Source organism: Clarias gariepinus, chromosome 19 (genome assembly GCF_024256425.1).
Source record: "Clarias gariepinus isolate MV-2021 ecotype Netherlands chromosome 19, CGAR_prim_01v2, whole genome shotgun sequence".
Taxonomy (NCBI): Eukaryota; Metazoa; Chordata; class Actinopteri; order Siluriformes; family Clariidae; genus Clarias; species Clarias gariepinus.
This window is the reverse complement of record NC_071118.1, coordinates 18,273,843-18,298,504: the sequence shown is the minus strand read 5'-3', so window position 1 is coordinate 18,298,504 and position 24,662 is coordinate 18,273,843. Positions and strand designations below refer to the sequence as shown.

Sequence of the window (24,662 nt, the reverse complement as noted above, 5' to 3'; positions counted from 1 at the left end):
TAGAGAATCTGTGGGATATTGTGAAGAGAAAGTTGAGAGACGCAAGACCCAACACTCTGGATGAGCTTAAAGGGCCTACACATTATATTTTTCATTAAATTTTAATATGATCTTTAGGGTCCTAATGAAAAGTTTGTATTATACGTTAATTAAAAATTCAAAAGGATTGTGTAAAAAGAACACTGCTTTTACCTGGTAAAAACTAGCTCTGTTCTCAGCAACCTGTTTCAGTACATGCTAATTTAAATGCTCATGACCTCTGCTGAGCCCGCCCCCCCCGTTCTGTGGGGCGTGACACGTGGGGTATAGCGACGGAAGTGTAGTCCAGTGCGGGCAATGCTTTGGACTGCATTACCCACAAAGCATTGCCACAACGTAGTGCTTTGTGGGTAATGCAGTCCAAACTGGAAAACTATGAATTATTGAGCCCGAGCCTGTTTTTTTTTTCAGTCGTTTTTGGTTTGATTTAAGTACGGAACCTACGCGGAAGTTTGTAATATCGCCTGACAACGCAGAAATTAAAAGAATGGACATCCATCGACCTGTTTGTCTTTCTAATCACTGCATAGGCATAAATTAACGGGCTGTTGCGCTGCCGCGAGCAACAACAACAACAAAAGCGGAGAAACTTACCGAGAGAGATACGGACGCGATGTGTTTACTGATGTGTTTACATGACTTCTTAATCTTCGACAGACATCGTTATAAACCACCTAACGTAACAAAGGTAAGCATAATATAGTTTTCCGACTACGTACACAGTTTGCAACTAGACAGTCACCTTAATGCATTGTTTATTATAAATGGGCGATTAGGAATTATATAGAGACGGATGTACATAGAGAAGAAGCCATAACCATGTTCTATGAGAGTGTAAGTTAACTTACACTCCGCATTCATCGTGATTATTAGAAAAGGCGATCTGCAAAGAGTCATAGTAAAATAAATTACACTCACCGAGCCTGGTGAAGATGAAGCAGGAACACGAAGGTAGTACAGATCCATTTTTAGGAGCAGCTTCCTAGTAAAACCAGCTTTATATTGACCCGCGTTTATAAAGCAGTCTGGTGAAAAATGAGTAGTGCAAACATGAACGCATTTAGGTAGATCGGCAGGGGACGTTAGCTTTAAAAACTAAATTCAGCCACTGCGTCCTCAGTGGCTCAGATACCTAACCCTAGGTAGGTACCCTAGGTCACTAACCCTAGGTAGTGAATGACGACTGCTATGTTCGCTATTACACCCAACAACTGTACACAACACTCACTTAGGCAACATTTTGCTCCAGCGGCGAAAAAACAATGGCCGACAGCGTCTTCTCACTCGGGGCGGGTCTTTGCTAAAACACCAGTGTCAATCAACTTGTGTAGGAACGACCTCTTGTGGTGTGGCGTCACAAGGCAAGGCTTTTGCGATTGGCCTGATTTCAGAAGGGGGATGTTACTGTAATAAACGAAAAGAAAACCACTGGGCGGCTCTTTATCATCGTAGAGTGGTTGTGTACGCACTCTCCTAACACACAGTTTAGTCCAAACAGGTTAAAATAGTGCATGTAGTGCTGTATGACCCCTTTAAGGCCGCTATCAAAGCATCCTGGGCCTCATAACACCTCAGCAGTGCCACGGGCTGATTGCCTACATGCCACGCCGCATTGAAGCAGTCATTTCTGCAAAAGGATTCCCGACCAAGTATTGAGTGCAAAACTCAATTCATACTGGTCGTATGAAATATGCTAATGTTTTGAGATAGGAATTTTGGGTTTTCATGAGCTGTATGCCAAAATCATCAATATTAAAACAATAAAAGGCTTGAACTACTTCAGTTGTGTGTAATAAATCTAAAATATATGAAAATCTAATGTTTATCAGTACATTACAGAAAATAATAATAACTTTATCACAATATGCTAATTTATTGAGAAGGACCTGTGTGTGTGTATATATATATATATATAAACAATATTCATTTCATACATCTTTAGAGCCCCTGGGGCACTTGGGATAGACCCTATTACTTTCCTCTTTCGATGATGGTGCACCCACATTTTTATCATACTTGTCGAAATTAGTTTTTTTGCGGTCACAGCCAGCGGTTTCAGGACAGCCACAGGTGAGTCAAATGTAACAGCTTCGTGACTGGGAATGGAGGCCTTGCGTCAAGGCAGCGGCCTTGTACCTTTTGGCAGAAGCTAAAAGCGCCGGGGTAGCTCATGTGCTCCTTCAGCGGCTGTCTGCCCACCTTTAACCCTTGTATTGTCTTCACTTTTGGGACCCTCTGGTGTCATTCATGTCAGACTGACCCAAGACATATTTGGGGATTTAAAAACAAATAAATAAAGAGATAAAATTATACTTCAGAAACCAATAAAATATAGTGTCAGTGTCAATTTTAAACAACAGAGAGAACGCATACAGTTGTGTTTAAAATAATAGCAGTGTGTTAAAAAAAGTGAGTAAAGCTCCATAACCATATAATAACTTTTCATTCAAATTCAATTCAATTCAATTCAATTTTATTTGTATAGCGCTTTTAGCAATTTTCATTGCCGCAAAGCAGCTTTACATAGTCAAAAGAATTATTTAAGTTTGTATGAAATGTGAATTTGTATGAATCAAAATGGTCAGTTTGTCCCTGGTGAGCAAGCCGAGGGCGACAGTGGCAAGAAAAACTCCCTGAGATGGTAATAGGAAGAAACCTTGAGAGGAACCAGACTCAACAGGGAACCCATCCTCATTTGGGTGAAACAGAAAGCAGTAAATGATCTGCATTTATACAGTGTGTAGGGTGGGAGGCAGTTCAGCTATAATAGCTGATGTTAATTGATGTTAATATGGAGTCCAGGTAGTTATTGAAGACCCAGGTAGACTTGTAAGAAGTTCCAGTCATGAACTATCGAACTGTCAAGTCCCCAGAGAAACAGTTGCCAACACCAGTCAAGGCCAGAACCATTTTCTAGGTAGAGAGAATCATTCCCAGACACCAGACGCATCCCAGAGAGACACACGGGGCATCCATGTGACGAGATCTTCAGCCAGAAGGTCCGGAGGGCAGAGGGAGTCTGGATCACTGGCAGCTCAGGAACGACATGTGTAGCTCGACAGAGAGAGAGAGAAAAAGAGTGAAAGGGGGGGACAGGAGGAGAGAGGAAAAAGAAAGAGGGGGGGGGAAAGAGAAGAAGAGGAGAGATGGCAGTTAGGTATGGTCACAGTCACACAATGTATAATGTGAATGTATATTAACTGTAGAGTGCAAGCAGAGACTCCGGCAGGACTAACTATGACAGCATAACTAAAAGGGAGAGCCAGAAGGAAACACAAACATGAGGGCTTCCTGACATGTAAAGCAAACAATCACCTCACCGTCAGCAAACCTGAGTGATCAATGAGAGTGAGGAAGACAGCATCCAAACATACCAGTTCACCATAATACTCTACGTCCATGAGTCCCCCAGATCTGCTCCTTTACCTATGGCAAATCTATTTATAAAAATGCTTGGCTAAATAAATAGGTTTTTAGCCTGGACTTAAACACTGAGACTGTGTCTGAGTCCCGAACACTATTTGGAAGACTATTTCATAACTTTGGGGCTTTATAAGAAAAAGCTCTGCCCCAGCTGTATTTTTCATAATACGCGGTACTGACAAGCAGCCTGCATCCTTTGATCGAAGTAGGCGTGGCGGATCGTAAGACACTAGCATTTCGCTCAGGTACTGCGGCGCGAGACCATTTAATGCTTTATATGTCAAGAGTAGTATTTAAAAATCAATGCGAAATTTCACAGGGAGCCAATGGAGTGAAGATAAGATAGGGGTGATGTGCTCATATCTTCTGGTTCTGGTGAGGACTCTCGCTGCTGCATTCTGGACTAGCTGAAGCTTATTTATGCATCTAGCTGAACAACCAGACAGTAAGGCATTACAATAGTCCAACCTAGAGGTGATAAAAGCATGAACTAGTTTTTCTGCGTCGTTTAGCGACAATAAATTTCTTATTCTGGCAATATTTCTGAGGTGAAAGAATGCTATCCTGGTAATATTATCTACATGTGCTTCAAATGAAAGGCTGGAATCAATAATCACACCAAGGTCTTTCACTGTTGCATTTGATGGAACAGAAAGGCCATGATCTAAAATGTGTGATCACGGTGTGATCTAAAATTTTACTCCTAGCTGTATGCGGTCCTATGACTAGAACTTCTGTCTTATCCGGATTTAGCAGAAGGAAGTTAATTAGCATCCAATTTCTTATGTCCTGCACACATTGCTCAATTTTAGTAAGCTGTTTTTTCTCATCAGGTTTTGCTGAGACATATAACTGTGTATCGTCAGCATAACAATGAAAACTAATACCATGCTTACGGATTATGTTGCCCAGAGGAAGCATGTAAAGGGAAAAAAGCAGTGGACCTAAAACTGAACCCTGCGGAACGCCAAACTCCACTAGAGAACATGCAGAATAATCACCATTTAAGTCTACATACTGATAACGATGGGTCAGATAGGATCTGAGCCAGGAGAGGGCTGTACCCTTTATTCCCACTACATTTTCTAATCTGTGAAGAAGAATAGCGTGATCAACAGTGTCAAAAGCTGCACTGAGGTCAAGTAATACAAGCATAGTTACACAACCCTGATCAGAGGCCAATAGAATGTCATTTACTACTTTAACGAGCGCTGTCTCTGTACTGTGATGAGGCCTAAATCCTGACTGATACAGTTCATGTATGCCATTTCTATGTATATATGAGCATAGCTGCTCCGCTACTATCTTTTCCAGGATCTTAGAGATAAAGGGGAGGTTTGATATTGGTCTGTAACTGGACAGCTGACAGGGGTCGAGTTCAGGTTTCTTAATTATTGGTTTGATAACTGCTAATTTAAAAGATTTTGGAACATATCCAATGCTGAGTGAAGAATTAATTATTCTCAACAGGGGTTCTATTATTGCTGGTACTATCTGTTTAAGAAAATGTGTCGGTACAGGATCTAATATACAGGTTGATGAATTTGAAGAAGAGATGAGTGAAATTAGTTCATTCTCTTCAAGGGGAGTAAAGTATTCTAGGTTGTGGTCTGACATGGCTAGATTAACATCTGCATCAATTACATCGTTCGGTTTCAAAACCTCAATTTTATGCCTAATATTTACAATTTTATTATTAAAAAAGTTCATGAAGTCCTCACTATTGCATGATGTTGTTGTGGAGATTTCTGCAGTGGTCTTATTTCTGGTTAATTTGGCTACAGCATTAAATAAGAATCTAGAATTATTTTTGTTATTTTCTATAAGAGTGGAGAGATATGTTGATCTAGCTACACTAAGAGCTTTTCTATAGTTCAGGATGCTCTCCTTCCATGCTATTTGAAATACTAGTAATTTAGTTTGACGCCATTTACGTTCTAATTTCCGAGCGGTCTGTTTTAGAGTGCGCGTGTGATCGTTATACCAGGGAGCAAGTTTTTTATCTCTAATAATTTTTCTCTTGACTGGAGCTACATTATCTAGGGTATAGCGAAATGTCGACTCTAAATATTCAGTCGCCTGATCGAGTTCTGTGGGGTCAGACGGTGATCTAATCGTAGTTGGGAACTCTGGGAGATTACTGATAAAACTCTGTTTGGTAGTTGATGTGAATGTACGTTTTATACGGTAGCGCGGCGCTGTGTGTACATTATTATTGTGACACACTTGAATTGAGACAAGATAGTGATCTGAGATAACTTCAGATAGTGGTATTGTGAATAAATTTTTTATACTTAATCCAAATAATATTATTAAATCTAAAGTGTGACCTGCTTTATGAGTGGGTCCTACTACACACTGATTTACTCCTACCGAGTCCAGTATAGACATAAATGCAGTTCTCAGAGGGTCTTCTGGGTTTTCAAAATGAATATTAAAATCTCCAGCAATTAACATTTTGTCTACAGAAACGACTAGGTTTGAGAGGAAATCTGCAAATTCACTAAGAAATTCCGAGTACGGCCCTGGAGGTCTGTAAATGACAATTAGCGGGATCGACTGAGCTGACTTAATATAGTTAAATACACTTATGTTACTATAAAGAATTTCAAATGAATTAAATTTGTGTCTGTGTTTTTGTACAATAGTCAAATTATCATTGTGAATAACTGCGACGCCTCCTCCTCTACCAGTTAACCGAGGCTGGTGTATGTAGCTGTATCCAGGAGGACTAGCTTCATTTAGAGCTACATACTCGTCCTGTTTAATCCAGGTTTCTGTTAAACAGAGTATATCAAACTCTTGATCTGTGATAATTTCATTAACTATAACTGCTTTAGATGCGAGAGATCTAATATTTAACAGTCCTAGCTTCAGATCAGAGGTGCCGGCTGCGCATTCAGTCTGATCCAAGTTTGTGGTCTTTATGCTAATTAAATTACTAAAACAGACTTTCTGAGTCTTTCTAAATTTGATTTTAGCTCGGGGAACAGACACAGTCTCAATAGAGTGAACTCTGGGTGACGACTCTATGCAGCTAGCAGACGGTTGGGTTAGCCTGTCTGTCTGCTCCCTGGCCTGGGCTCTGGATTGTCACCGATTAACTAGGCCTTTTCTAAGACTATGAGCTATACTACAAGAAATGAGAGCAGCACCTTCCCGAGTGGGATGGACACCGTCCCGCCCTAACAGGCCAGCTTTGCCCTCAAAGGTCTTCCAATTATCTATAAAGCCCACGTTGTTTTCGGAGCACCACCTGGACATCCAGCGGTTCAGCGACCATAACCTGCTGTAAGTTATGTCACCACGTCTCATTGGGATGGGACCAGAGCATACTACTCCATCGGACATCGCCTTCGCTAATTTAAACACCTCTATAAAGTTATTCTTACTAACCTCTGACTGACGAAAGCGTATATCGTTAGCTCCAGCATGTACTACTATCTTGGAGAACCTGTGCTGTCCTAGAGCCCTAAGATTACCTGCTATGTCCGGTGCTCTGGCTCCCGGGATACACCTAACCACTGCCGCTGGTGCCCCTAAAGGTCTAGCTAATTTCACGTGTCTCAGTATAGAGTCTCCTATAACCAGAGCTCTTTCAGGTTTCTCAGTGGGTGTATCACTGAGGAGAGCAAACCTGTTGGACACGTGAAGCGCAGAAGAGGTGTGCTCCGGTGGGCTAGCCTTAGCGTTAGCTTTGGCTGAACGAGTATGCCGCCGAGTCGTCACCCACTCGCCCCGCTGTGAGGGCTCTAATGCCGGAGTCGGAGGCTGGTTATCTCCGCCTGCGGCACCCAGACTGTCCGCTACAGGAATAACGCTGCTGTCACACTCTCTAACCCTCTCTAAAGTCTGGATGTGCTCCTCTAACGCTGATATCTTCTCCGTCAGAGTGCTCACTAACACACACCTATCACAAATAAAATTACCGCTAATGACGGAGGAAGAATGTCTAAACATCCTGCACTCTACACACTGAACAAGCTGAATATTGGACATGATAACGTACCTGAGTCGGAGTTGTAGTTGTTTGGAGCTGAATTCCGTTTGTTGTTTTTAGAAAAAGAAACTCGCGCGTTCTCCAAAAAGCGCAGAAAAAGGCGAAGCCAAATAGTGAGAGATGTAAAAACTAGTTGCTATTAATATTATTATTGTATAAATGAAAAAAAGTATGTAATTTAAATCACACACACAAATGCATTGGACACCCTGCACGTTCTATTCTGAATCACAACATTAAGAAAAATATGCTTATTGTATTATTACTGTAGTTTACAGGAAGTGAAGAAAAGCAAATATTAGTCTGTTCAAAAAAATAGCAGTGTCATCATTCATCTTTACAAAGTGATACATTTACAGTTTAAACAAAAATGCTTGAAGTTTAATCTTTCTTGTGCATCTCTGAACTAAGATTTAGTTGTATAACCATGGTTTCTGAGAACTGCTTCACATCTGTGCTGTCAACCAACCTCTGGCACCTTTAAACAGGTATTCCAGCCCAAGAAGCCTGTTTTTTTGTCTCAGAAACAGCATTTTTATTGTCAGCCCACAAGTTTTCTATTGGATTAAGGTCTGGGGATTGGGCTGGCCACTCCATAAAGTTAATCTTGTTGGTCTGGAACCAAGATGCTGCATGCTTACTGGTGTGTTCGGGGTCATTGTGGGCATTTCCTCTTCGGCATAAGGCAATGTGACCTCTTTAAGTATTCTGATGTACTCAAATTGATTCATGATCCCTGAAATGTGATAAATAGGCCCAACACCATCATACGAGAAGCATCCCCATATCATGATGCTTGTCCCTCCATGCTTTACTGTCTTCACAATGTACTGTGGCTTGAATTCAGTGTTTGGGGGTCGCCTGACAAACTGTCTGCGGCCTCTAGACCCAAAAAAAACAATCTTGCTTTTATCAGTCCACAAAATATTACGCCATTTCTCTAGGCCAGTCAATGGTTTCCTTGGCGAACTGTAACCTCTTCAGCACATGTCTTTTTTCAACAATGGAACTTTGCGGGGGCTTCTTGCTAATACCTTTCTGGTTTTGGTCTCTATTTTAAAGCATGTGCTATCATTTTAGCAGAGCAGCCTCTCATTTTCTGCTCTTCTTTGTATGTTTTCCCATCTCTTATCAACTTTTGAATCAAAGTACGCTGTTCTTCTGAACAATGTCTGAAATGACCCATTTCATTTCAGGAAGAAATGCACCGGACAACCTTTTCAGCATTTATCCTTGACTTTTTTTTATCCTTGAATTTGTTTTACACCTGTTTTTCACAGAAAAATTCACCTCTCTAATTGAACTTCACACTGCTATTATTTTGAACATGACCCTTTTCAATTAATGATTCAATTACACAGAATCAGGTGCATTCAAGTCATGACTGTTGGGTCTGTTGTTTTCTATTACTCCACTACAACTACAAGTACAATATTTACCATGAAGAAATATAATTTCTCCCCAAAACAATTATTGATCTGTTTACTGATGTTGGACTGCTATTAATCGTTATTTTGTCATAAGGATGTAATTTAATGTAAAAAATCCACTATACTAATCCAGACTTAGGTGTCATAAATTATGCTTATCTTAGAAAAAATGATGTCACCAGCCGCACTATGGCTAAAGAAGATAGAGTCCTGGGCACATGTCTCCTTTGGATGTATGGTGTCACCAGTGCCTTGCCTAGCTCCTCAAGTCATCTTCTTTGGAGCTTCCTTTGGTTCCAGTCTGGATTGGTTGCCACCCAGCTTGTAAATGCAGTATAGGTTGAGACAAGATGGTCACCATATTCATTCTTCATTGACAGCTGTAGCAGGTCAGCAGCTTATCAAACTGATTTGAAGACCATTTGAAGGAAACAAATGTGTGGGGTAGTACCATGTGTTTTCAATTACTTTTTTTTGTTTGTACATGTTTATTACAACAACAAAAAAAGGATATTGAGTTACAGTTTCTGTTTTTGCTTGCTTTCATGACCAGTTATTTTGTTGTCCCAACATTAAGGGAAAGGTTGTTGTCATATTACCACTGTAAGTGTTCTGACCTTCTCCCTGTATGCTATCTTACAGTTATTTGAGATCAGGCCTATGACCAAGAAACTTTATGAAGAAACAGGGAAGAAATGAACACTATTTTAGTCAGAAAACTCTATCTAAATGTTTTTTCTTTAAATGATTAAAAGATGCCCTTGGTAAAGCTGCAGTTGTATGACTTTAGTGGATTCAGTGAGCCTATATTGTACATCTAATAAAAAAGGAGGCTGCAAGCTTGACAGTGCCAGTCTCTGTTGTTTTATGTTAATAGGAGGTAATCACAGAATTCTTATAGCCATACATCTGTGAATGACGATCCCAAGGTGGCTCAGAGGCCATTGCAGGCATTCCTGTGAACATTCAGCAAGTGGAACACCTGATTCGTGAAAATTTATGGATATCTTGTTAACAGCTTGAAGAAAAGATGCAACTTTCTGTTGGAAGTGTATACACAATCATTTACAAACACCACTCGAATGTTGCATGATGTACTGTTATACAAAAAGCCCATACAATCCTGACCTAGCCTCAAGCAATTTCAACATGCTTAGGCGATTAAAAGGGTTTCTGGAAGGTTTCAGACATGAAACAGGCAGTACAAGTATTCCAAGCAAGGGAAACCCTGAAATAAGTATATTACTGTAGCTGAGGATTATATAGAGAAATAAAGACAGTTTAAGTAGACTTAAAGTCTAAACTGACTAAGCAAACATACTGTAAACCTTATCCACGCGCAATGTGAGATGTTTGTCATGTAGCGTTTCATTTATTTTTTCTCCCAAATAATTTGAAATGTCACATATATGCCTTGAAACCGTCATTTAAATGTCAAACAACTTAGCATGAGTTTATTTATGCTTAAGTATTTACTGATAATTATTTTTTTAAATCAGAGTTCCTGTCCATGATATTTTCTCCATCAATTGAGTTCTTTCTTAACATGATTGTTAGTGATCCAAAATGGGACTGTGGTAACAGCATGTGGCGGCCAGATTAAAAATGATGCTAGCCCAACTTATTTCTTTTGTTCCATTGGTACATGGATATTGGGGCAACTAATGTTAATGCCCACCACTGCCAGAGTCACATATTACAGAAATAACACACACACAAAAAAAAAAAAACATACACAAAGACCTGCTGGAGTAGCTATGCAGTTTTGGCTTATCGTTGGTCCATGCTAGGCTAAAAGCAAAACCTAGCCAACTGATTCTCACATCCATCCTGATCTCAAATAAACTAGACTATATCCGACTACAGTGAACTACTGCTAAGACTGCTGAATGTTTATTTTCACAGAGACATACCTCAGGAGCAGTTCAGGATGCTGAGCTAGGCAAACAGGCAAACCCACTGGATCTTGTTTACACAAACTTTCCAGTGCATACAGGGCAAAGCACCCTGCAACCCAGCTATTTTGACCAAATATATGTTATACTAATTAAACTATACTAAAGGGCAAACTTTCCAAGGCCATCAAAAAGGTCAAAGTGAGCACATAACCATTAAATACACAACCACTTCTAAAAGAGAGGCAATACGACATGACGTGTGTGGCAGGGCATTCAGGGCATTGACAACTACAGGACAATAACATTTCCCTATGACATCCCTTCCAAATGCACTGAACAAGATCTATGCATGGTTTGAGGTGCAAAATGATGTGGTCGTATGGAAGACCCCACCCCTCCAAAGGAACGAGGATGGCACAAAATTCCCACTTTGAGTTGGCTACGTGACTTGGGCTTCTTTTTTCTCTCTTTCTCTATCTTTCCTGATAAATCAAAGACTTTATCACTGCCTTCCACAGGTCACTGAGGTAAGGGGTGGTCAGTTTGCATGTGACAATACTATCACAAATTCTCATCAAATATGGCTTGTATGAAAGGGTTGCAAAAACAAGCACACCTCAAGAAAGGCTACATGCAGTCATGACTGTATCTGCATGTTGTTTACCTTCCAACATGACAATGGAGCAAACTACACAGCAAAACTGACAACACGGTAGTTGAAGGAGAAAATAGTAAATGTTCTTGCATGGCGTATTCAGAGCCCTGACTTACTGTAAACCCCATTGAAACTCTGTGGAATGACTTGAAGACTGCAGTCCAGAAATGGTCACCATCAAATTTAACTTAACTTGAGCAGTTCTGCAAAGAAAGTGGGCAATATTGCAAAGTCTGGATCTCCAAAGCTTTGTGTTAGCTTCACCTGATTGAGTTTACACATCATTTTTAGGAGGGGGTGATCCTTTTTCAAATCAATATTTCAAATCAGCATTTAAGTCATTCCACATTTCTTTTGAAATTTGAGGGGAGGGAAAGCACTTTATGCGTGTACTCCCCTGCGTGCTCAGCGTATTTTCCACGCATGCATGCAGCATGCTTTTTTTGTGCACTCTCGACTGCTTGCACGCAACATTTCTTGTCTGTGCACGCTTTACTCTTGTCTGCACACTCGCTCATTTTGTCCACCATAACAAAACTTTCACAAAACTAGCCAATCACAGACTTCCACACACTACTTTTGATTGGATATTTCTTCTCTAATCATGTGGCACTATTAACCACAGAACGAAAGCATTGTAAATAATAAATATAATTGCAAGCAACGGTGAGCAGGCCCAATAGGAGGAATTTTATGTTAAGACCTCCAAAAAGCTGGTGTATGTTTATGTGTGTCATCTATGAGTGTTTTTGTGTGTGTGTATGTGTGTGTGTGTGTGTGTGTGTGTGTCTAAACGTGATGTCACTCTATATTATGTCACTGAACGTGATGTCACTCAAAATGATGTCCCACAGAAAATTATTAACCACTTTTCAGCACGTTAAGGTATCGCACAGCTGACCAGTTTGAGATCCCCAAAATCCCTCTACAATTTTGCATCCTCAATGTCTTTAGATCACATAGGCCTGGTTTGGTGGCGATCGTATAAATTCCCTAGGAGGAGTATATCAAAATCCTTTAGGTGCATTTTGGCAAACGACACAAAATAACTGACTTCCTGTTAAGTAGAGCCCATGACATGCAATAGAAAAATATTTAAAAAGTAAATTATAAACTAGTTATATTAATATTATTTACAGTGGAACCTCAGCTTACGAGTAACGCGGTTTACGAGTGTTCCGCAAGACAAGCAAAGATTTTTAATACATTTTGACTTGAAAAACGAGCATTGTCTTGGTTTACGAGCACTGAGTATCATGTTTCACGCATGCGCTTCTTGTTTAGATGACGAGCGTCATGTGTTCACAACTGAGACAACGGTTTTGCTCTTTCTTGTGCTGCGGAATCATCTTCCCTATTGGGTCTTAGTGTTCGTCTTTTACTGGTATAATCAACATCCATGCACGCGTGTACTGTTTACTATAACACTGTAACCACGTATGTGTGTAAAACATATTTTATGTTGTGTTCCTATAAGACACGTGTGTGCGCGGGAGTAAAGCAAAATAAATTCTCGATACAGAGGTTAAAAATCTATTTTCTTCCTCATCGCGGTGTTTGTGTTTGTGTGTGCGCGCACAAACGTAATTTGACACTGTGCCGGCTATGTATGTGTGTGTGTGTGTGTGAAACCCCCTTCACAAACGCACACTCTGCTCTCCGAAGAAACTCGCAAATCTTTTCAGAGGTAAGGTGCTGGTTCATTTGTTTGTTTGTTTTACTTTACAGCAGTGATTCTGTTAGTTTGCGCTCACACGAGTGTCATTAGCAATGGTAATTGTAGCGGGAGAGAGACATTGATTTACGGAAGTGTAGTCCAGTGCGGGAGATGCATTTGGGTAATGCAGTCCGGTGTGTGTGAACGCGAATGTGAGATGTAAGCTAGGATATAGAGCGTGAGTTTTGTTCTTCAGTAGTTTTTTTTGTTGAATTTAACTGCAGGATCTACCTGAAAGTTTGTACTATAGCCTGACAATGCAGCAAATAAAAGGACAGGGGCATCGAGCAGTTTGTCCATCTCATCAGTACATGGGCATGAATTAATGGGCTGTTACGCTGTTGCGAGCAACATTAAAATAAAGCGGAGAAGCTTTAATAATTAAGAAGAGAACAACAGTCTTTCCGTTAACGTGTGTGAGTGTGTTTAAACGAGAGGAGAAAGTTTTAATGTGTAAGATGAGGAGGGGGAGACAGGAGGGGCTGAAAGCAAGAGTCTCCACTTACTTTTAGCCTTACAAACACACACATACACACATACACAGCGCCTGCATGCACAAACAGAAAGACTTATATGCTGTAATTTATTTTTTTACTTTTTTGAAAGGTAAAGTGCAGGTTAATTTGTTTTATTTTTACTATATATTTTGTATTAATTATTTTTATGTATTTATTTTTTTGGGTTGTAGAACGAATAATTTAAGTTTCCATTATTTCTTATGGGAAAATTAAATTTGGAATACGAGCCCACTTCCGGAACGAATTATGCTCATAATCTGAGGTTCCACTGTATTATAAATAATTTTTTTTAATATACAATGCTTCCCTTATATAATGTCCTTTAAATTGTATAATTAAATATAATACTAATATAATTTCAATTTCCTATAATTTTATTTTGATTTTGTAAAGCTGCTTTGCGACAATGACCATTTTTAAAAGCACTATACAGTAGAAATAAAATTTAATTGCAATCAATTTCAATATGTTGTAGTCCCAGGTGATTAGAGATAAAATACCCAATCCGGAGTAGTGATTTGCCTTGTTTTTTGGCAGTTTTGTAACACAGAGGGCAAGCAGAGATAACTAAAACTAAATAAGTAAAAGGGATAGCCAAAAGGAAACATAGACATGAGGGCTCCCTTGGAAGTAAAGCAATTAGTTACTCTACCGTCAAAAAACCTGAGTGATCAAAAGGAGTGGGGGAAGACAATATCCAAGCACACCAGTTATATAATATTTCTGTGGTGGTCTTTTTGCTAGTTAATTTTGTTACAATATTAAATAGGAATCCAGAAATAATGCTGCTCTTGTGGTCAACTTTAAATCTCTCTAAAATCTGGATGCACTCCTCTAATGCTATCTTCTCCACCGGGGTGTTAACTAGTAAGCACATATCACAAATAAACTTGTTACTAATAATGGAGAAAAAATGACTAAAATTCTGCACTCCATACACTAAATGAGCTGAATGTTGGCCTTGATAAGTGTTTAATGTACCTTACTCAGGATTTTGTTGCTAGTAGTTACTCCAGAGAGATATGGCATGGATAGTAACTACTCCAGAAAGATGTGGCATGGATGGATTCCATTGCGGTTTTTAGACAGAAAAAATCATTCTTTAAAAACCAGAAAAGCTAAAAAATGACAAAAGTGGAAGATGCACTAAAACAAAATTAAATCATTAAACTGTCAGTGTTGATCGCCAATGAATCAGAATCAGTAATAGTAATATTAGAATTTATTTGTTTGCGTAATGTGTGGTATTAGGCATTAAATGGTTTTATACTTGATTTGTTACCATTTTCATAAGAAGGTTTATAACATAATTTGATTGATTCAATGCTTAAGTAATCTAAAGAAACTATAGAAGAATTAAGATTATAATGATCTTATAATTATCAATAAAAAGTTTGAAATGTAAGTGGTGCAACCGGGAGAGAAAAAGAGAAGCTGAAGGATTGTGAAATCTTCAAGACAAATCTGTGACGTTTATAAATGCTTTATACAATTGGACAAGGTATGAGTGTTAAAGCAATGTAAAACTGGATCAAGTGCTGCAATAGTGCATATGACTGAATATAGAAATCACAAATGTTTACAGATATGATTACAAAAACATACAATGGATCAAGGGCAGACCTGTGAATCATAAAATAGCTCATCTTTACATTTTTTGAGTGTATTAAAAAATGTTGCCCAGGCTGCAGCTCACTACAGTACATGTTACTCCGGCACACACGTAAGCCACAATCCTATCATAAAACTCTTCAAGGCTCATCACACTTCATGAATTTGCAGTGATCCATAGCAAAAATAATAAAATGTAACAATGGTAGGAGTGGTGCAACTTTTAGGGCCCTCAGGAATTGCAGCTTTCAAATCTTTTCTCTGTTTTGACGCCGAGCATCACGTGATCACAACTGAGCCAATGGTTATTCTCTGTGGAATTGTGGGCAATGATCTTCATCATCTGTGCACATGTTTACTATAACACAGTGACCACATGTGTGCGTAAGGCATCTTTTTTTTTGTTGTTTGTGTGTGTGTGTGTGACACCAGTTTAAAGAATAGAAGAATAGAGACACTCCCGCGCGTTTGTGAGTTGAGATTCGATAAATTAGTGTGTGTGTGTGTGTACGTAGAAGTCGTCCTATGCAGCAGCTGCCTCCCACCCTTGTCTGCAAGCTAGTGGGTGTGTTTGTGTCTGTGTGCGCGCGCCTGGTTGAGTGAGAGTCTGTGTAAACTGGTGTCCTTGTATGTGTGTGCGTGTGTGTGAAAGTCATACTACACAGCAACCCTCCTCCCCCCACCTTCTTCCCCTCCTCTTTCTGGTCTCAATCACTACAGCCAAGATTCTTTTCAAAGCTAAACTGCAGGTTAATTTGTTTTATTTTGACTTTAGATTTTTTATTAACTACAGTGAAACCTTGAATAACGAGCATATAAATCATTCTGGAAGCAGGCTCGTATTCCAAAACACTCATAAACCAAATTAAATTTTTCCATAAGAAACAATGGAAACTTTAATTATTCGTTCCACAGCCCCCAAAAAAATAATTATTAACACAAAATAAAATAAAACACAAAATAAAATAAAGTAAAAATAAAACAAATTAACCTGCACTTTATCTTTAAAAAAAAAAGTACAAATAAATCCAGACAGATAAGCGTTTCCATTTGTGCGCAGATGCTGTGTATGTGTGTGTGTGAATCGAAAGTAAGCTCCCCAGTCCCCCTCTTCCCCTTCTTGTTACCTTTCCTTCACTCTTTTCACACACATGTGCGCGACACAGTGGAAATACTGTTTTATCGGAAAAATAAACTCTCAAATCTCGATTGAACAACACACTAATGGAATCACTGCTTTAAAGTAAAATTAAACAAATTAACCTGCACTTTACCTTTGAAAAGAATCGCAACAGAGCAGTGCTGCTGTGTAAAGCAAGTGAAAGAGTGTGTGTGTGTGTGTGTGTGTGTGTGAAGACAAAAGTAGGAGGGGTCTGTGGATACAGACTTAGCCTTGAGTAGAGAAATCTCTCTAATGAGACTTGCTTTTTCTTTACACACGCGCTGTACACACATGCATAGAGACACAAAAAAAAATATGTTTAAAGTGCACACACGTGGTCACAGTGTTATAGTAAACAGTACACACATGCACGGGATTATACCCGTTGACTATACCAGTAAGGGCACTAAGACCCAGCAGGAGAGTCGATACACCACAATTCTGCAGCATAAACGAGAGAAAAACTGTTGGCTCAGTTGTGATCATGTGACGAAAAAAGATGTGCAGATATAAGTAATGTAAAGATATAAGACAGTTCCCTGTTAACTTAAAATGGTAATCTGTCTTGTCCCAGCTAGCCAGCTAATTAGGGGCAGTGGTGGCTCAGAGGGCTAAAGCACCAAGTTACTCATCGGAAGACCAGCGGTTCGATCCCCAGCTCCACCAGGTTGCCACTGTTGGGCCCTTGAGCAAGGCCCTTAACCCTTACTGCTCTAGGGGCGCTGTATCATGGCTGACCCTGCGCTCTGACCCCAGTTACACTGGGATATGCGAAGAAGGAATTTCCCGGTTCAGTAATGTATATGTGGCTTTAAAAAAAGAATAAAAATAATTAGGTCTCTAAGTTAGCAAGTTAGTTTTTTGGTAATTCATATGTCATGTCAATCTGTCTTGTCTCAGCTAGCCAGCTAATTAGGTTTCTTAGTTAGCTAATTAGTTTCTGTTAATTTATGTTGTATGTAGCACCTTGGTCCTGGGAAAACGTTGTTTCATTTCACTGTGTACTAATCTATATATGGTTGAAGTGACAATAAAAGCCTACTTGACTTGATTTAGGGCCATGGTATCAATTACAAATGTAGCCTGGAGAGGGGTGGGGTTAGCAGGTGGTCGCAGCCCACATACTGATGTACATTAGGCCTCAATTTTAAAACTAAAGTAAAATTTCAATGTTTAGGATCATGTTAAGACCTTCAAAAAGTTATTGATGTCACTCAATGTGGGCTGTGTTTGGTGGCGGTGCTTGGGCCGGTCATCGTTTGTTTAGGATATGTAGTGTATATGTACAGTCGTGGCCAAAAGTTTTGATAATTACATAAATATTGGAAATTGGAAAAGTTGTAGCTTAAGTTTTTATAATAGCAATTTGCATATACTCCAGAATGTTATGAAGAGTGATCAGATGAATTGCATAGTCCTTCTTTGTCATGAAAATTAACTTAATCCCCAAAAAACTTTCTACTGCATTTCATTGCTGTCATTAAAGGACCTGCTGAGATCATTTCAGTAATCATCTTGTTAAGGTGAGAATGTTGATGAGCACAAGGCTGGAGATCATTATATCAGGCTGATTGGGTTAGAATGGCAGACTTGACATGCAAAAAGGAGGGTGATGCTTGAAATCATTGTTCTTTCATTGTAAACCATGGTGACCTGCAAAGAAACGCTTGCAGCCATCATTGTGTTCCATAAAAATGGCTTTACAGGCAAGGATATTGTGGCTACTAAGATTGCACCTAAATCAACAATTTATAGGAACATCAAGAACTTCTTGTTCAAGAAAGAGGTTAAATTTTTGTTAAGAAGGCTTCAGGGCGTCCAAGAAAGTCCAGCAAGCGCCAGGATCGTCTCAGCTGCGGGATCGAAGTGCCACCAATGCAGAGCTTGCTCAGGAATGGCAGCAGGCAGGTGTGAGCACATCTGCACGCACAGTGAGGCGAAGACTTTTGGAAGATGGCCTAGTGTCAAGAAGAGCAGCAAAAAAGCTACTTTTCACATCAGAGACAGTTTGATCTTCTGCAGAAAGTATGGTGAATGGACTGCTGAGGACTGGGGCAAATTCTCCGATGAAGCCTCTTTCCGATTGTTTGGGGCATCTGAATAAAGGCTTGTCCGGAGAAGAAAAGGTGAGCGCTACCATCAGTCAAGCCAACAGTAAAGCATCCTGAGACCATTCATGTGTGGGGTTGCTTCTCATTCAAGGGAGTGGGCTCACTCACAATTTTGCCCAAAAACACAGCCATAAATAAAGAATGGTACCAAAACAGCCTCCAACAGCAACTTCTTCCAACAATCCAACAACAGTTTGGTAAAGAACGTCTCGGGTTACTTTGCTGTAACCCTGTTCCCTGAAAAGGCGGGAAGAGATGCTGCTTGAAAACGCTATGGGAAACATCTTGTCATGTTGCCAGTTGTGAAGCATGTGTGTATCAAACACGAAAAATTTCGGCTTATATAACCTCGGTCGGGTGACGTCATCTGATGAGACGCACCAGCAGGTTATAAATAGGAGTGAAACGGAAACATTCCTCAGATTGATTTGTCTGAACGGACGTACGGTCACGTAGGCAGTGCGGCATTGGGACGCAGCATCTCGTTCCCGCCTTTTCAGGGAACAGGGTTACAGCAAAGTAATATTTGGTAAGCTGACTCGAGGACCCGTGAGCCCGGAGTGGCATGAACATCCAGATTAGAAAATCTAACAAATGTGTGCGAAAAGGACCACCCCGCCGCATCACACAATTGCTGCAGGAGAATACCTCCTGCTAGTGCAGTAGATGAGGCGATCCCCCTGGTTGAATGAGCCCTGATTCCTAGAGGCGAAGTGAGCCCATGCGCAATAGCATTCCTCACCCAGGGTAGTGGGGGCCGCACCCCCGGTTGCAGTCCCAAAACATGTAAAAGCTGCTCTGACTTACGCCACTGGCTGATGCGGTTGACGTAAATCTGAAAAGCACTTACTGGACACAGTAAGTCTCTGTTGCTCCAAAGCTGTAAAAGGCGAAGGACAGAAGGCTTTAAAACAATAGGGTGCATGTTGAGAATGGAACTTTCGGAAGATAGTTCAGTGAGGATGCAAAATGGCCCTGACTAGCCCAGGGGCAAAGTCTAGGCAGGATGAGGAGACTGACAGATCTCCAATCCTCTCCAGAGAGGTAACGGCCCTTAGAAAACCATCTTAAAGGTCAGAAACCTGAGGCACTGACTCTAGTGGTTAAAAAAAAAGGGTGTCAATTGAGTGTCAAAAGAGCACGATAGACAAAAACCCACAAAAGGGACCGTGTCACAGTAACCCCACCAATCAGGACGTAGCAGGCTGAAATAGCAGTTACGTACGTCCTGAGGGTACAAGGGCACAAGCCAGAGGACAACTTTTCTTGCAGAAACTCCAGCACTGAAACATTTCAGCAGTAATTACGCTGGCTGGAAGACCAGCTTGACTTAGTTGGTCCCGTTCGTGAAGGTTCCAAAGCTCAGGTTGGGGATGAAATATCGTCCCCTGCGCCTAAGACAGAAGATCCTACCTCATTGGAATCACCCATGGTGAGCCGTTGAAGAGGGATACTAGATCCGAGAACCACACTCTGGTCGGCCAACAGGGCGCTATCAATAAGAGGCGCAAATGCTGTTGATGGTCCCTCGCCAAGACTCCCGAGAGCAGAGCTATCAGGAAAAGCGCATAAAGGCGTAACCAGGGCCATGTACGGGCCAAGGCGTCCAGACCCGGGGTAGCTGGAAGAGTCAGAGAGTAGTAAAGGGGACATTTGCTGATCTTGCGAGGCAAAGAGGTTAACCTCTTCTACCTGAAATCTCTCCCAGATTGACTAACTACTTCGGGGTGGGGTTTCCATTCCCCGTGTGTCAGAGATTGACTGGACAGTACAACTGCTCCCACATTCATATGCCCTGGAATGTAAATCGCCCTAAGGGACAGGAACCTGTTGCGCTAGCTATTTAGCGGCGCGAGCACAGTCCGCCCTGGCGATTAATATATGAGACTGCCATAGTGTTGTCCACCCGCACTAGGACATGGAAGCCTCACAACTGCTGGAGGAAGTGCTTTAGGGCCAGAAATAGAGCCATCATTTCGAGGCAATTGATGTGCCGCGCGAGAAGATGGCCTCTCCAGCTCCCTTGGGCTGGACGGTCATCTAAGATCGCACACCAGCCCATGAGGGAAGCGTCTGTAGTTAGCATCTGCGACAACAAGACGAACTTAGAGTGGGACCCAAAGCCAGAAACCGGGTTCTGAACCACATAGGAAGGGTACGAAGCACCTGGCGCGTAACCCTTTTTGGGGATTGGCCCTAGAGTGAAATTCCCTGGTTCTTAGCCACAACTGAAATGCTCTCATGTGCAAAAGGCCCAAAGGTGTCACCGTGGATACAGCTGCCATAAGAGCTAAGATCTCTGAAAGTGATATTCACTTTCTGGTCTAGCTTGATTTCCTTGAGGGTGTTGAGAATGGATTTGACACGAGTGGGAGACAGCTGTGCCAGCTTACGATCGAATCCCATGTGACACCCATTATGTTGTCCTCTGAACAGAAAAGAGCACGCTTTTCGTGGCGTTGGCTCTCAATTCTAAGAAACAAAGATAAGCTAGGATAACATGCTGATGTCAAAGCGCTAGCTACTAAGACTGGGCCAGCCAGTCGTCTATGTAATTCAAATCCGGATGCCCTGGAGTCGTAAGTGCCAGAACTACATCCATGCATTTCGTATATGTGCGGGTGAGAAAGCTAGACCAAATGAAAGGACCCGATACTGGTAAGCTTTGCCAGGTTCGAAAGCGACCTTAGGAACCTCCTGTGTTGTGGCAATATTTCTATATGAAGTAAGCGTCCTTCAATCGATTGTCCGAAATCAATCGCTTGGTAGGATTTGAAAGCAATCACTTTGACAGTCAACATTTTGAAGATGTATTTATTTATTTTAGATAGCAGAACAGCCTGCGAAAATAAAAAAATTGGACGTAGCCCCCCGTTCCACTTGGGAACCAAGAAATACTGACTGTAGTAGCCTGACTCACTGTCTGGTAGGGGAACATGTTCCCTGGCCCCATTCCCCAGCAACTTCTGTCAGCAGATGCGCACTTTCCGGTTTCACTGAAGTGGAGACCACGCCGTTGAAACACGGAGGGTGATGTGAGAACTGCATCCTGTAGTTTCTCTCTACAGTGCTTAGTCTTCAAGGAGATATTCTTGGCAGTAATTTCCACGCTGCCAGTTTTTCTGAGAGAGGCAAAAGTCTCGGCGGCTTAATTAAACGCGGGGACAATGTTAGATGTTCGGCATCCTGAAACATGGCAGGAAGATCTAACACTTTATTGGAGACTGGTGTTGCCCAAAACACCAGTGGTGGCAGAGCAAAAACACAGACCTCCTGGGGTGCCAGGGAGAACACTTTATTCTCGAAAGGAATTCTGCGTACCTCTCCCAATTGGGGGAGCCACCCCCATGGTCCTGGGCACATGAACCTGAGGGCTTCTTTGTGAAGAAGACAATATGCCAGTCTGAGCTCTTTTGAGACGTTGAGGCGACGCACCCCAATCTTTCCGAGGGAGTGCCCGGCTCAAAAACACTCTCCTTGTGTGTTTTACGCCTTGCAAGAGTCAGACCTGGTCGAGACTGGATGGCCGACAGTCCCGACTCTTGAGCACGGCGGGGAAGGAATTTCCGAAGGCTTGTTCATATAACTTCGCCTCATGAACCCAGTGGCGAACATCGTAAAACAGGCCCGGAAGGCAACATAGGGGCATCAAGGAGGAATGCACGATCCTATGCTTGCTGCCGCTGAGATTCAGCCACAAGTCTGTGGCCCGGCGTAATTTCAGAACGTAATTCTGGGCATCATCATATAACCCTGCGCTTCCACCTCAACTATATTTAAACAAATAAATAAGTAGGTTGATAAATACAGCTTACTCCATGAAAGGGTTAACTCATATGGAGATTGCTAAGAAAAAGGGAGAAAGCGTCGTTGAGGCTCCGCCCCCCGGCCCCCCGACAGAACCTGCCGTCTAATGTTTTTTTTTTTTTTTTTTTTAAGTACTTGGGTGCTATTTCCATCTCGGAGCGAAAGAGGATGTTTATCCTTGCCCATTCACAAGAAGCGCAGGGCGCGCTTGCGAGCAGACAGAGGGATTTCCCGATCCAACGAGGGAGTGAGAGATAGGAGTTTTTAATCCATCTCTCACAGCTCTGCTAGATACATGCGTTTTAAGCCCCAGAAATGCGCCGCGGCCCGGAGCTTCTTCAGAAATGCAAGCACTTTATTCAAAGCAGTAAAGTGTAGAGATCGCCCTCCAATATGGATTTATCAGACACGAAGGGATATCTCATTTAAAACTCTGCCATATCGGTGAGTTAAACACTTTCTTATTTTGCTGGTTTAAACACAGACATGCATACACAACTAGGTCAGTGAAGACAAAAGATCTGAGGAATGTTTCCGGTTCACTCCTATTTATAACCTGCAGGTGCGTCTCATCAGATGACGTCACCCAACCGAGGTTATATAAGCCAAAATTTGGCGTGTTTGATGCACACATGCTTCACAGATGTTTCCCATAGCGTTTTCATGCAGCATCGAGTGTAGCCTTTGAAAGGGAACAATGCATATTCCAGCCAGATGGAGCACCATGCCATAATGCAAAAGTGATAACTAAGTGGCCTTTCCTCCAGTCAAAACGTTGAAATTTTGGGTCCATGGCCTGGAAACTCCACGGATCTTAATCCCATTGAGAACTTGTGGTTAATCCTCAAGAGTCGGGTGGACAAACCCACTAATTCTGACAAATTCCAAGAAGTGATTATGAAACACTGCAAATACTGACTCTTTGCATAAATGTCATGTAATTGTCGATAAAGGCCTTTGAAACATATGAAGTGCTTGTAATTATATCACAGAAACAACTGAAACAAAGATCTAAAAGCAGTTTAGCAGCAAACTTTGTGAAAACTAATATTTGTGTCATTCTCAAAATCTTTGGCCTCGACTGTAGAATGTGTAGTGTGTGTGTAGATGTTTGGAAAAAAAGGGGAAAAAAAGAACCCTTAGAAGAACAATTTATGACATCAGCAATATTAAAACAGCATTATCTGAGTAATGGTGATGATGTCATAGTCATGGCATCATCGTGCTTGGGCCCTAATGAAATGGAAGAGTGGAAGATCCTGGCATGTCCTGGAAAATGTTATGTATTGAGCTGCTGCCATGAAATTTTGATTGGATAATTGTATAAATGAACAGGTCCTTTAATGTTATATGCTGGAAATTACATTTTCATCCAGATGTGGTGCATTACACAAATATTTTCATGAATTTTCAGTCAAGTCAAATTATTATTTTAAATGTTTTTTAAGCAGTAAAAAAGAGTGTGGGGTCTTTCTGCATGCTTAGTGCTACTTTGTATGCTTTACCGCATGCTCAGGTCACTGTGGTCCTTCTTTGATTTAAGTAGCTTGTATTAGACATTGTTGTTTTGTTAGCATTTTAAAACAACTTTTGTAAATACAAAATATTTACATTTGCTGATAGTTATGTCTTACTGTATACTTCTACTCACAACTGTAAAGGAGGGCTTTATGTAGGTTACTGCCCATCTGCTGACTGAAGCTGACAGCCAAGTTATTTTTTTTTTGTTATTGCATTTAAATTATTTGTTGGTTAAATTTTAATTTAGTACCATTATGATATAGGTTTCATGTTTGCACATTTGTGATCAAGGAATTAACTCTGGTCTTCCTGTGTGTTTTTGAAGGTTCTCTCACTCTCTTATTATGGGGCCATCTGGAATGCACCCTACAGGAATCCCACACCCTGCTATAGTGCCCTCTTCAGGCAGGCAAGAGCATGACCAGTTTGACATGTATGTGTAAAGGAAAAAAATCTTACCACATTTTTTTTCTTTTCACTGATCCCACTGCAAGTCGATGGTAGACAAGTGGGCTTCTTTAAATTACCAATTAATTAAGTTTTATTACGTTCACTTTTATTTGTGCAGTGCTTTAAAATGTGTTTATTGTCGCAAAGTATGTTTACAGAATTAAAAAAAATAAGGAAACATATATAACTTGTAATATAACTTGTAATAACTTGATGAGCAAGCTGGTTATGAAGGTGGCAAGGAAAAACTTCTTTAGCAGTCAAGAGGAAGAAAGCTTGAGAGAAACCAGACTCAACAAGAACCCATCATCATTTGTGTG

At 40.9% G+C, this 24,662-nt stretch overlaps 1 protein-coding gene across 5 annotated transcripts in view; it reads left to right on the top strand.

Moving 5' to 3' along the window:
- The window catches only part of tcf7 (transcription factor 7), a 106,737-nt gene that overhangs the window by 61,981 nt on the left and 20,094 nt on the right, over window positions 1-24,662 (top strand). For all 5 annotated transcript variants that reach the window (XM_053479021.1, XM_053479020.1, XM_053479022.1 and 2 more), the window contains one exon: window positions 24,218-24,325. In XM_053479021.1, coding sequence (XP_053334996.1) covers window positions 24,218-24,325 — 108 coding nt within the window. The remainder of the gene's footprint in view (window positions 1-24,217; window positions 24,326-24,662) is intronic.